The sequence below is a fragment of the Polyodon spathula genome, chromosome 13 (genome assembly GCF_017654505.1).
Source record: "Polyodon spathula isolate WHYD16114869_AA chromosome 13, ASM1765450v1, whole genome shotgun sequence".
In the NCBI taxonomy this organism is placed as follows: domain Eukaryota; kingdom Metazoa; phylum Chordata; class Actinopteri; order Acipenseriformes; family Polyodontidae; genus Polyodon; species Polyodon spathula.
Window position 1 is genome coordinate 34,316,450 of NC_054546.1, and position 12,377 is coordinate 34,328,826.

Here is a 12,377-nt window from a genome sequence, read left to right on the forward strand (position 1 = left end):
AATGAAGGGGGCTGGGGGTCCCCAGAGACTTGACAGGGGCCCCAAAGCAAAAAACAATTATTCAATGTCTAGTATTCCAGCCATTCCAATTAAGTTTATCTGCCCAAGTCATTCAGACCTCCCGATATTTAATCATCATTGTTTTACTGTCTGCTGTATACAGTATGATTTTAAACTAGAACCACTACAATAATTACGTATTTAAATGATATACAATATTTATAAAATACCTACATGCATGTAAAAGAATATGCAATAGTATACATGGGTTATTTACAGTGCAAATAATCTTTTAAAAATATATTTGTAGACCTACAATACTGGTTTAACACATTTGTCTCTTTCATCATTAGTTATCTACAAATGAATGCTACATAGTTTACAGGGGTGTACTCTTTGAAACTTTATCTGGTGTCAGTTAGCACTTGGCAGTGACAGTGCAGGTTCAATCCATAACTCCCGTCAGTGGTAATCACTGACTGCAGCAAACGCATTGGTTGTGAATAATAAACATTTCTGTAAATTTGAAAGTTGCAGGGGTTCCATTTCTCATTACAGAAAAGTTTACGTTAAGGCACAATGTTCAAAAGCAACCTTAGGGGAACAGTTTAGAGCCAATTTATTCAGATGGCAAAACACCTGCATACACAGACTTTTAAAGAGTAAGTAGCGGGGTTCCGAAAAACATAGCGTTGTACATCCCCACATTTCGCTACAGTTGTTTAAATAACGTACCTGTAACTTTTCTTTTCATTGCTAACCTCATGACAACTTATTATAACTTTAAACTCTGTTTCGAAGATCTGTCCTCTCAATTTTAAAAAAATAAATAAATAAGTAAAAGAAACACAACAAGTGCTGTGGCTTTTCTGTTCTGTACCACATCATGGATCGTTATTGCTGTGTTACCTGTTTGACAATGTGGCCAATTATCCTTACACTATCAGTGCACTAGAGCGGACATTTTGAAAAGAGCTTTGAAATATGATTTAAAAGTTATGAAGTGTAAAAAGTTGTCAGGATGTTAACAATGAAAATAAATAAATTACAGGTACGTTTATTTAACAGTTGTAGCAACACGTGGCAATGTATGACACTTTAATTTTCAGAGCCTCACTACTTATTCTTTAATGAACTATGTTCTTTTGCTGTAGTTATATACTAATCTTGGACTACCTAACATTACTTTAGGTAAATGAATGCAAGATGTTAATCTGTATTTTTGAAACCACCTCATAGTGTTCTGTTTACAACTAGCAATGTTAGTGCAAGACAATAAAAGCCTATAGCAATCAAATGTGTGAAGTTCACAAATATGCACACGTTTTGTTTTTTCATTATAGAACACTACTGAATTACCCTGGGGTTGTCTTTATGTAAAGGTATTCAGTGCATCAATTATGGGCTCTAAACTGAACGAACGACGCATGTGTTTTTGTACTGTGTTGTAACAAAGTACCTGTACACAGAAATGCAAGTCCACTACTGAGTGAAATGGAGATAAAGATGACTTAGGGATATGTCATGATTTATAATTACTGAACTCTGGACCTTTATATTGACTAACACATGGCTAATACAGTTTTACTAAAGATTACTCAAACAACTCACACTTGATTACACAACACAATCGAGTGCATAGTTTAAAAGCAGTGTCATTATCTTGCTAAGCAACCCTCTTCCTTGCACGCAAAGGTCATCATTCCATTCAAAGCCAAGATTAGATATAACAACTTTACAACTAAATCACAGATGACGCTAAGATTGGTAAAAAAAATAAATAAATTAAATTAACTACTGTTAAGCAATGTAATTCTTCGTGATTGCTGCATTTCTGAAGCACTAATATCTGATACAGATGACATTTTCTGCTAGATAATGAACCACAGAGAGTGGAGCGGCAGAGAGACTGGAAATGCCATTTCATTATTATTTTTATCTATCATTACACCTCCCCCAAAACAGTGAAAAGCTGCATCAGGCTACTGTAACCAGAGAGAGATGAAATGGGTGGCAGAGGGCTTTGTCTGGCATGCCAGTTTAATAAGACACTGTAGCTAATCAAGCTTGTAGTAAAACCTGGACTGGTTGAAATTACTATGCAGTATGTAATTGCACATAAAATATGCACCAGCTGCCCTTTCAGTTGTGCCAAATTACCTCTCCAGATTATACTAGTTACTAGAAACCATACATCCAGCACCTGACTGGACATGGTGGTCAGTCATTTGAGATTTCTTACATTCTAAACAGTTTTAGCTGCAGGTACACAACATGACTAATGCACCTGTATTAAACTGGGCAATTTTGGATAAACCATTTTGTATTAAAAAAATATGCACCCAAGATGTGGATTATATGGACCACTAACAGCACCACCTTTAATAAAAACCAATTTTCAGTACAATGACTACATGAATCTCTCCAGTGTGTGTGGACAAGTCTTGGTTACAGATGGTGCTACTGTATAAACTGTACTTTAATTGTTGTAGCAGCCTGGAAACTCCACCATGCTCCATCAATGTGTGTTTCACTACTGGTATATCCAGCTACAATGCCCATATGTTATCACTTTTAAAACATCCCAGCCAATATCTGATTGAATGCCACTCAACTAAATAGTTTGGCACATACTGTAGATCATTTATGCTGCAGAACTAATGGACACTCTTGAGTTGAGCTGACATAAGAGGAAGAAATGCCCGGAGATGACAATGACTTGAAAATAACTTGAATACAGTTAACAAGAAGAGTTCTACTCATAATATGGAATGGCCCATTAGTAAAATAAATTCACTTCAAAACTATGCGATTAAAACAATCTGAAAAGGCCAAAACTAAGATGTCTGCTCACAATATACTTGAATTGGGCGTTGTCCACACAGAGCTGTTTTTATAAATTCTTGCAAAGGCTGTTGAAACGGATTGATTTCGCTTGTAGAGTTTAAAGCTGTCTGGCGAATAACTAGGATTATTTGACAGCTTTCGTAACTGACACCAGGAGTTAAAAACAAAAAAAACACTAAACATTTCCTGGATGAATTAAATACTTAAGAATCTGTGCCACAAGCTGCTGAACTTTGGTCTGTAATAAAGACACTTACCTGCCCGTCTGAAGTTGCCTGCTCGGAGTGTTTGCTTTTCGCATCTGAAAAATAAAATAAAAAAAAGTCACATAACTATATTTTAAATCAAACATCCCTCCACCCCTCCCCTCCGAGCAGCCCCTCTTTATTTTAACTAATATGCAGATTTCATGCTGCCCATTTTGATTCTCTTTTCCTGGTTTGGGATTGGATTCCAATTCCTTCTATTGTTTCCAGGTGTTGCCTTCTTTTGGCTATTGCCATAACAAAGAATATGAATTATTTGGCCAACCACTGTCCTTGTAAAATTGTTTAATATGTATAAAGCTCAAAATAACTAGCCACTGCTAAAAAGTACTCTTCACACATACTGTCATATGCAAATATATAAAAAATGGTCTTGTTTTTAAAGATGATATCAATACAGTTTGTAGGGATTTTGGTCACATGCTGGTAGTTGTCCATGAAAGAATCCTTCAACACCAAGGACTGATCCATATTTATACTGTACTCCAACTAAGGGACTGAAGGGTCTTTCTACCTGATGATGTAGATATCCTTCTGTCTGGTGTTAATAGCTGGAGTTTAATGCTGGCTCCAGGGATCAGCATATTTTGCTTCCCCAGCGCATCAGCACACACAATGGCTGCGATGCTGGCTTTGGGGATCAACCACAGTGCGGTTTCCCCAGCGCATCAGAAGGCTGTCATGTTGGATTGAGCTTAATAAGGTACATCACTGGGGTCTTCAAGTGGGCACCTTTGGATTTTCGTCGACTAGCCCAAGACAACTCAAGAGGGCTCAACAGTGATTCTGGACCTAAAGCAGGTATCCATGAAAAAAGATAGAGGGCTAGAAAATGAAACTCATTGCACATGAAGAGTGCAGGTGCCGTATGGTCAAGAAATACACCTGGCTTTCCCATGCTGGTTTGCTGCATCATTATAACCCTGCATCACAGAAGCACATTCTTTAAAAATGTGATGCATAAAATGAAAGGGATCACCCACATACATCTGCATATACATACAATCATTACATAATCCCTGATTGCATAGCAAGTCAACACATGCATCATCTTTTAACACTACTGTAGAACACCTTTAAAGAAAGGAGCAGATACCATAGTTAAAATTCCCCCAAGAGCTATTATCTTCAGCTCAGAACCCGCATTTAGCCATAACTCTTTCATGGAAACCTAATTCCGTTTTGTTTCAAAATTAGTACTGCAACACTCTAAGACAGTGTCTAAGCCACTAGACTGTTAATCATACTGAAAGCTTGGACATAAATTAGTTTTATGTATTTCAAATCAGCAGTGATGCTAAACCTGATTTCCTCTTTAAAACATTAAAGTACCCCTTAAACGACATAGATCTACCCCACCATTTACTGCAAACGGATCAAAAAACCTTGATTGTACCAACTTACATGGTACACAGCTGCCAATACAGATTGGACATTTCTAGTGCTGCTGAGGAAACACCTAGTTTTAAAAACACAGGCTATAAAACCTGTCCAATGTGTGGTAAAACACAGTTACTATGAAATACAGTCTGTCAACCAGTCCCAATAAATGATTTTCCAACAACAGAAACTTAAAAAGTAAAAGCTATTTAGGAAATCCTTGTTAAAACTGGCCCAGCCTTTGCTGCAGGTTTTTTTTTTTTTTTTTTTTAAATCAAGTGCATCACATTTTCTTTGCTCTTGCTTCCCACTGCCAACAAACTTGACAAGCAGGGCCATACAGCTGAGAAATGCATTCAAATTAGAACGCTGACATTGTGGTTGTCATTCAGCAATGTCAGAAATAACCTTGTACTTTTGAGAAAACTGAAAACGGGCCAGCGTTTATATCTTTCTCTGTTTATGTCACTTTTACATATAACTAGAATGTAGTTACAGCAGGGCAGCCAGAGTTCAAGTATATTCAACATTAAAACAGTAAACGTATATTTTACTTTCAGTAATGAACTTGAAACAAAGCTACAATTTTTTCATGCCATAAAGCTCTTTATTCCTGTGTTTTAATTTTTAGTACGAAGTGTCTTACACTTCCATTCTACGCAGAGAAAAAGATCAGAGGGGGTCTTACAACCTTCAACTCAGGAAGTGAATGGAACGAGGAAACCCCTCAGACAGACAAGTTCGGCCTTCAAGTGAAAGTAAGGTCAAGAAAACAACAGCAGCAGCAAAATAAATGACTTTGGAGAATGTTTTCTAAAGACTAGGTTTAAGTAACCTTTAAAAAAGGTTAAATTACCTTAAAGTGTGGTACTTGGAACTATACAAAGTTTAAATGATTACTCATTCCCTACTTGAAAAGAATCATACAGTACATAACAAGGAATACAGGTGTACATGATATTTATATATATATATATATATATATATATATATATATATATATATATATATATATATATATATATTATATATAGTATAACATTATTTCCAGTAATAAAGGTATTGCTTGCATCATGACAAGAACAAAACCACAATAAAGCGCATTGTAGTTCACCAAGTGGTTCTTGAATGAATAAGCATATAAATTAGAAACATACTTTTTTGTGTGCTTTTATACAATTGGTTGTCACTGGAGTGTTTTAACTTTGTACAGTGCTCTGAGATGCCATGGCATGAAGGGTGCTATATAAAAATAAATGTATATTGTATTATTTTTTTTTTTTTTATAGTCGGAATGAATAAGTACCCTCCCTATCTCATTTAAATTTTTGTTGTTTAACAAAGTAGTCCATTGTTAAATGCTCATTTGATGCATCATTCAAGTAGCCAATTTGGACCACCACATGTATCTGGATACATATCGAATCGCCACCTGTCTATCATGATCCGTATCGTCCCATTTGAGTATGTCGTTACACCACCAAACAAAAACATTTTCTTTAAAGTGAATGTATTCTACATGATTTCATATCAGTCAACAAAAAAAAAATTGTTTCAGAGGAGTTCCACAATATTAGACATTTATTGCATCTCGGGTAACTATATTTCCCATTGAGGGGATGAAAGACTGAATTTCAATATGTCACTGAATAACTGTCACAATTTCAGCTGTAAGGAGTTGAGGACTCATAGGGTTGTGTAAATCGGCGCTGGATTCTCATTATATTATAACAGGTTTAAAGACATTGCTTCCCACGGTTTGAATAATAATGAACACAGTATATTTCATAAGGTTGTGGCCGAGCAATGATGCTTTTTTTTGTTGCTGTTGAGTGGAACATAAAATAAAACTGAAAAGGTTTTCTAGTCAAACATTTGGCTGAAATGGTGATTAAATAGACAAGGGGGTGTAGCTAGCTGCCTTGGTTTCTTGTACTTGTTTTTAATGTTTTCGCTGTCGTGCTTTTATCGCTGGACTCTTATTGTAATGTTGCTTTGGTAACGAACCAAACAGCGATTAACTACCAGCAGAGGATGAACGCTCCATCCCAACAGTCCAAATTCATGACTTTGATCTATGACCCATGACCTGAAAACCAGTACTGATCTACTTTCTACAATTACAAGCCTGCCCTGAAAAACACCAGTGTATCTTATAGGGGAAACCTTTTTTTGCATTAACCACCTCAGTTGCTAAAAATACTAGTGCTGCAGGAGACTCAATTGAACATGGATGTACATCCAGCTCAGTCCAGAGAATACAGCAAATGCATAGAACCAATGAATATATGCATACACATATATATATATATACACACACACACACACACACACACACACACACACACACACACACTATTTAACCCACAGAACTGAACAAACAAATCCAAAGATACAATAAATGTTTTCGTTTAGTTTCGAAATTAACAACTGTATATAATATCATGTGTTTAATATGTTGTTTTTTTTTTTGTTTGTTTTTTAACAGTAATCAATGCAAACTTGAACTTTGGCTACCCTACGGTATCTACGTTATAGTTACATATAACGGTGAATAATACTGTAAATAGACTGGCAAATGATACATTATTCTGTGTCAATAAAAAAATCCATCTATTTAAAATCCATCTTATTTTTTCAGAGGGAGCTGAGGAGATATATTCTCTGGTTTGTTTACCTTCAGTTAATGTCAGCATGGATTAAATTAGTCCATACCTGGCATAAACCAGTTTAGATATGTCACTTGTACACAGTGGGATTTTCAATAATATAATTATGAGATGCCAACTCTGTCCAAAGCAGATACAAAACTACACAAAATATGTAGGGCCAGACATATTTAACCCCAAAACACAGTACAGCAATTTTGAAATGCTGTGCTTAGTAAATAATTCATCGTTTTCCCAGTTTATGTAATATTTTAGCAGCAATAATAAAACATACAGGAAAACCGAAAGTATAAAATTGTTCAACCCGCGTTGAAATCCGATGTTTGTTTATTCTGTACCCTATATTTTTTTAAACAACCCATTGAATTAAAAAACAATAAATAAATAAATAAATAAATAAATAAATAAATAAATAGAACTGACAAATAAAACAATATACTGGAGTTAATGAAACAAAAGGCATACCTTCTATTGTTATACTATTGATTTAATTAAAAACGATTATTGACCGCTCACTTTACTTACCTTGGGTACTTTGATCCCTATACAAGGTGACTGTCCCATCCTTGTGCAACAATATAGATCCAGGATCCTTGACTCTCCCGAACTCACGTTGGTCCTCTCCCGGGAGGAGCTGACTTAATCCCCGGCAGCACTGGTAGCACACCGCCCATGCTTGTTCTTCATTAATGGGCTGTTCGTAGGATTTCAGCACTTCTTCCAATGACAGCTCCTTTGGGTCGTACAGCTCCCGAACCTCAGCCCGGTCTTGGGGAGACACGGTGTCGTTGCTGTCGCTGTTGCCGCTCGCTGATCTGGCCATTTCTGCTGCTTCTCCATTATTCCAACAGCCAAGGAGCCATGTTTTTCCTTTCACAAAGCCTTGCAACTGATGCAGCTTCGGGTTTCCATTACAGCAATGATTCATGAACGAATGCTGGCTTTGATCTGCTGGAATGTCAATCAGCGGCTGCTGGTAAAACGAGAAAGTCCAGCCCACAGCTGCAAAGAGACTGCCCACTGCAATTCACACTGCAGCCACAGTTTCGACGCAGCACAGTGCTGTGCTGGAGACGCATATAAATCGATTTTACGCAATCTGTGTGCTGACTATAGATAAGGGGATGATATCTATTCCTTATATATATATATATATATAATATATATATATTATATATATATATATAATATATATAATATAGATATATATATTGTACGTATGTCAATTTTGATGCTCGAGCTTAATATATATTATATATATATCTCGAGCATCAAAATAAACGTATCACTATTATAACATTTATTTTCGAAAAAAAAAAAAAAAAAAAAAAAAGGTATATAAATGATGGACATGATGAAATGTTTTTGTTTCCTTTTTTATCACTCGATCATTCATCCTTGACGATGACATGCTGAGTCACTATGACTGAAGCATATGCACTTAATCACATAATTGGTGAGACCGTTGATTGACACTATGGAGTGATTTCAGCTGTTGAATTGCAAGCTGGAATAAAAGCAATAAAGAAAATCACACACACACAAAAATCTACACGTCTGTCAAGAGAGCAGCGCCTTCGTGCAATCGGCATGTTGGAGGCTGGACTAGGGCAGCGGCTCGCTGTCAGAGGTGCTCACAGCCAGAAATTTCAAACCTAGCGACACGGTATAACCAGGCATACTCTGTAAATGAAAGGCCACAAATTGGGACATCAACTGTCACAACCCTTGCCTAAGATCGACAGATCATTTTGCAGCATCTTTGTGATGTCAATTGTTAACCAGCACAGTAAAAAGTCACTGCACCTGAGTTTGTCATGTTTCGATCACCTCTAGTGAATTTTATCCAAAATAGGTTATACGTTTCTTTTGATGCTCAGTATATATATATATATATATATATATATATATATATATATATATATATAGATAGATAGATAGATAGATAGATAGATAGATAGATAGATAGATAGATATAAAATGGTTTCTTAATTCATTTTAAGGGGATTAAAAACCGACCCTCTTCACACATACATTCCGTTTATTTTAACACTACACGACCTGCAAATGGAAATCACATGCAATTACACTGGTACTCTGTTCATAAACAGATTCCCGTGAACAATCTGTACATTTTCCTTGATACTTCTAAATTGAATAAGGCGTCTTGTGTGGTCTATGGGAGTAGTTTTTTTTTCAAACTCTAGGTTTAATTGGAAGGGCGTCGATTTTAAACTAACTCAGTTCAAAAGATATCACTGTAAACGGGGTTGTGACCGTTCCCAAACAATGGGTTATCTACGCTCCAATCTCCACATCCACAGGAGAATACCTACACCTTTCACAAATGTGATTAGGAATGTTGGGCAGATGTGTATTTTTCTTTTCTTAAAGGAACACCTTCTTAAGTCGATAATATGTAATTATGTCATCAAACTATGACCAATGTACAGAGGTTTAGGACTGGTTGACTGGTTTCACACAAAGTAAATACATCTGGGTGAGTCATACTGAATTCTAAGGCGTGCAGAGCTCCGACCCCAGGAGCGCTCCACCCACACAGTCCCTGAAACTAGTCCCAACATCCCAGGAATAACCTGGCGCTGTTACTATCCTAGTTTAACTCATCGTGTTTTTGAGAGGGATCAAAGCTCTGCTAATTCATTATATACTCTTATCTCGTCAACACTCGGCAAAACATGATTCATTATAACCACGCAGCAATACCAGTGATAAAACATTATTTAAACAAAGTTTATAAAACCCACCTCCAGGTAACAAAATAACCTGCTGGCCTCCAGATCTTGGTTTCATAAACAAAAATGTATCATCTCTCTTTACCCAAACATGCGAACATTCAGCCCTTTGACCTCACCTCTCCTGGGACAACATGACCTTCACGAGGAGAATGCTAATACAAAAACATGCGATTATAGGTAAACAGTTCTCGTTAAATGGGAAGTCCACTAAGACCATCTTCATCCACAAATGTGATGTCCTTAGTAACGGTAAACGCAGTTGCTAGAATACTAATGCATCGTTGGCTTTCCAGTTTGTTCACTTTCCGTATAGGTATTTTGAGCTGTAGACAGTCTGCATGCTTGAACTTCTCGACAAAATGTGGACAAAAATGTAGCAGCATAATGTTATTGGTTTCATCTCTGCTAAGCAAAACAAACATGCAAACACATTTTTTTTTTGTGGTTAATGGTTTAAAATGTGTTCCATTTGTGTAAAAAACAAAAAACAAAAAAATATATTTTAAAACCCGTAATGGGACACCAGTCTTCATTGCATATTTTTAATCAAAGCTATTCTATTAACAAAATATCCCAGCGTTAACTCAATACATATTTTTCACAATTCCCACATCCAGTAAGGCGTTAAAAGTAGACAATAACCAATAGGGTTGAGTAACAATTCAGCCCTCTAACCAATCATAGTAAAGAGCGCGCTACTGCATTTTTGCGGAAGTCTAGAGAGGGAGAGAGAGTTGCGAAAAATAATAATGCAAACTTTGTGCATAAGGATAACAGCAGGATAATACGGTACTGAGTTTCTCAACGAAATAAAATGCATACACACCACTAAAAGCGTTTTCTTTATTCTTTTAAAATTATTAGTACTATGTTAAGAGGAGCCTTGATAAATATGTAAACATGTCTGGCGATACTTCGGTTTTCTCAGAGTCTTTTTCGCAGAGTACGATAACCCAGAAGAGAAGCCTTTCTGCTTTGCTTGGTGAGTACGTTGGACCCTGCCGTAACTGACTAATCACATCCTGGCTGTGTGTGTATCCGAGTACCTGTGAGTACTACGATGACAGAACATTGTTCAAATGTTTACGAAGAGGGCTTTCCTCTATTTTTCCTGTCATTGAGTAGTATTCCATTTTGCCTACCACGTCGCTGTTAGAATAAACAGCGTATGTATAATCGTAAAAGCGGTTCCGGTGTACCTAAATTACAAACTTAGTTATTTATAGTTAACATAAAAACAATTGTGTTTTTTTTTCTGTATACAAAACAAAAACCACTATAGACATGTATTTAGATTTCAGGTATATGCTGTATATTGTCCCTACATCTTGACCTCCTCCCGACCCCACCCGCTACATATTTTACATACATATTTTAGCAGTCGTTATCTATGTAATGCTGTAGATGTTTAATTTTGGGGTGTATGTCTTATTAAAAAAAAAAAAAAAAAAAAAAGAGTTCAGGTTAATGAGATGCTTGTGAGGCTGTCTGTAATAAACTTCAAAAACAAGAAAAGTACAGGTAAGAACTTTTTGAGAGGTGGACACTAGCTTTCTGTGGAATGCAGCCCCTTGAAAGTGTATGTTAATAAAACAAAAATACAGGTATGTCAATTGTGCATGTATTGTTTTTTAGCTGCTAGGCTAGTGAAGAAAAGACACCAATCTGTAAATGAGCAGGATCTGCAGGAAGCTGCCATTCAGTTGCTTAACATTCATCAGAATCTAGGAGACCTGCTGCTGGAGGTGAGTACGGAGATACTGCAAACATGCTTTTAGAGATCTGCAGCCATTTCATAGGAGCTGGACATAAAATGAAAACGCCATCTGTCACGCTGTGATTAAGGTGTAGGCTGGCGCTGATTCAAGGTGGCAAGTCTGCAAGCTGCAAGTTTAAATTGTTCTGGAGGGATATGTCTAATACCTGTAGAGAAGTTATCGGTGGAATTGTGTTAAAAATTCTGTTCCCCAGAAGGGTCTTCACTTATTTGAGACTGAGCCTCATGAAACATCAGTAATCACGATACAAGCCGTAAACACCTCTATTATGATACGTTATGCAACATCTGGACACTTCTTTCCTATTGTGTTCTATGGAGGTCAGCTGTTCTGTGTTACTCAATAACAGAAAATATGGTACTAATTAACACCTGTTCTAAAACCACTGCACACTAATGAAACGCTACACAAGTTCACTCAATCTCTGCTCTCAAAAATTTAACTCGTTCAGTGAACTACAATGATTATTTCAAGCCAACTGAGTAAATAAATAAATATGTTGTAGTATAATTGTAATGGTGACATTGTTGTGGTTTGTACCTCAGTAAATAATGAAACTCCATTATTACCTTGTAACATACCCCAGCAATGGCATTGTCCCAAAAATATAGCATGTAAATAAAGTATCAAAATTCATCAATGTCTGCTGTTTTTTTTAATTTCTAAAGCTTTTCCCTA

At 36.4% G+C, this 12,377-nt stretch overlaps 2 protein-coding genes across 4 annotated transcripts in view; one reads left to right on the forward strand and one right to left on the reverse strand.

The window, feature by feature from the left end:
- The window catches only part of LOC121325729 (protein spire homolog 2-like), a 31,450-nt gene extending 23,329 nt beyond the window's left edge, over positions 1-8,121 (reverse strand). For both annotated transcript variants that reach the window (XM_041268630.1, XM_041268631.1), the window contains exons 1-2: positions 7,688-8,121; positions 3,105-3,148 (exon numbers count right to left, since the gene is read on the reverse strand). In XM_041268630.1, coding sequence (XP_041124564.1) covers positions 3,105-3,148; positions 7,688-8,090 — 447 coding nt within the window. In that variant the 5' untranslated portion in view covers positions 8,091-8,121. The remainder of the gene's footprint in view (positions 1-3,104; positions 3,149-7,687) is intronic.
- A 2,535-nt stretch (positions 8,122-10,656) lies between these two features.
- Positions 10,657-12,377, forward strand: part of LOC121325595 (Fanconi anemia group A protein-like) — a 28,502-nt gene continuing 26,781 nt past the window's right edge. For both annotated transcript variants that reach the window (XM_041268388.1, XM_041268387.1), the window contains exons 1-2: positions 10,657-10,903; positions 11,557-11,666. In XM_041268388.1, the coding sequence (XP_041124322.1) occupies positions 10,822-10,903; positions 11,557-11,666 (192 nt within the window). In that variant the 5' untranslated portion in view covers positions 10,657-10,821. The remainder of the gene's footprint in view (positions 10,904-11,556; positions 11,667-12,377) is intronic.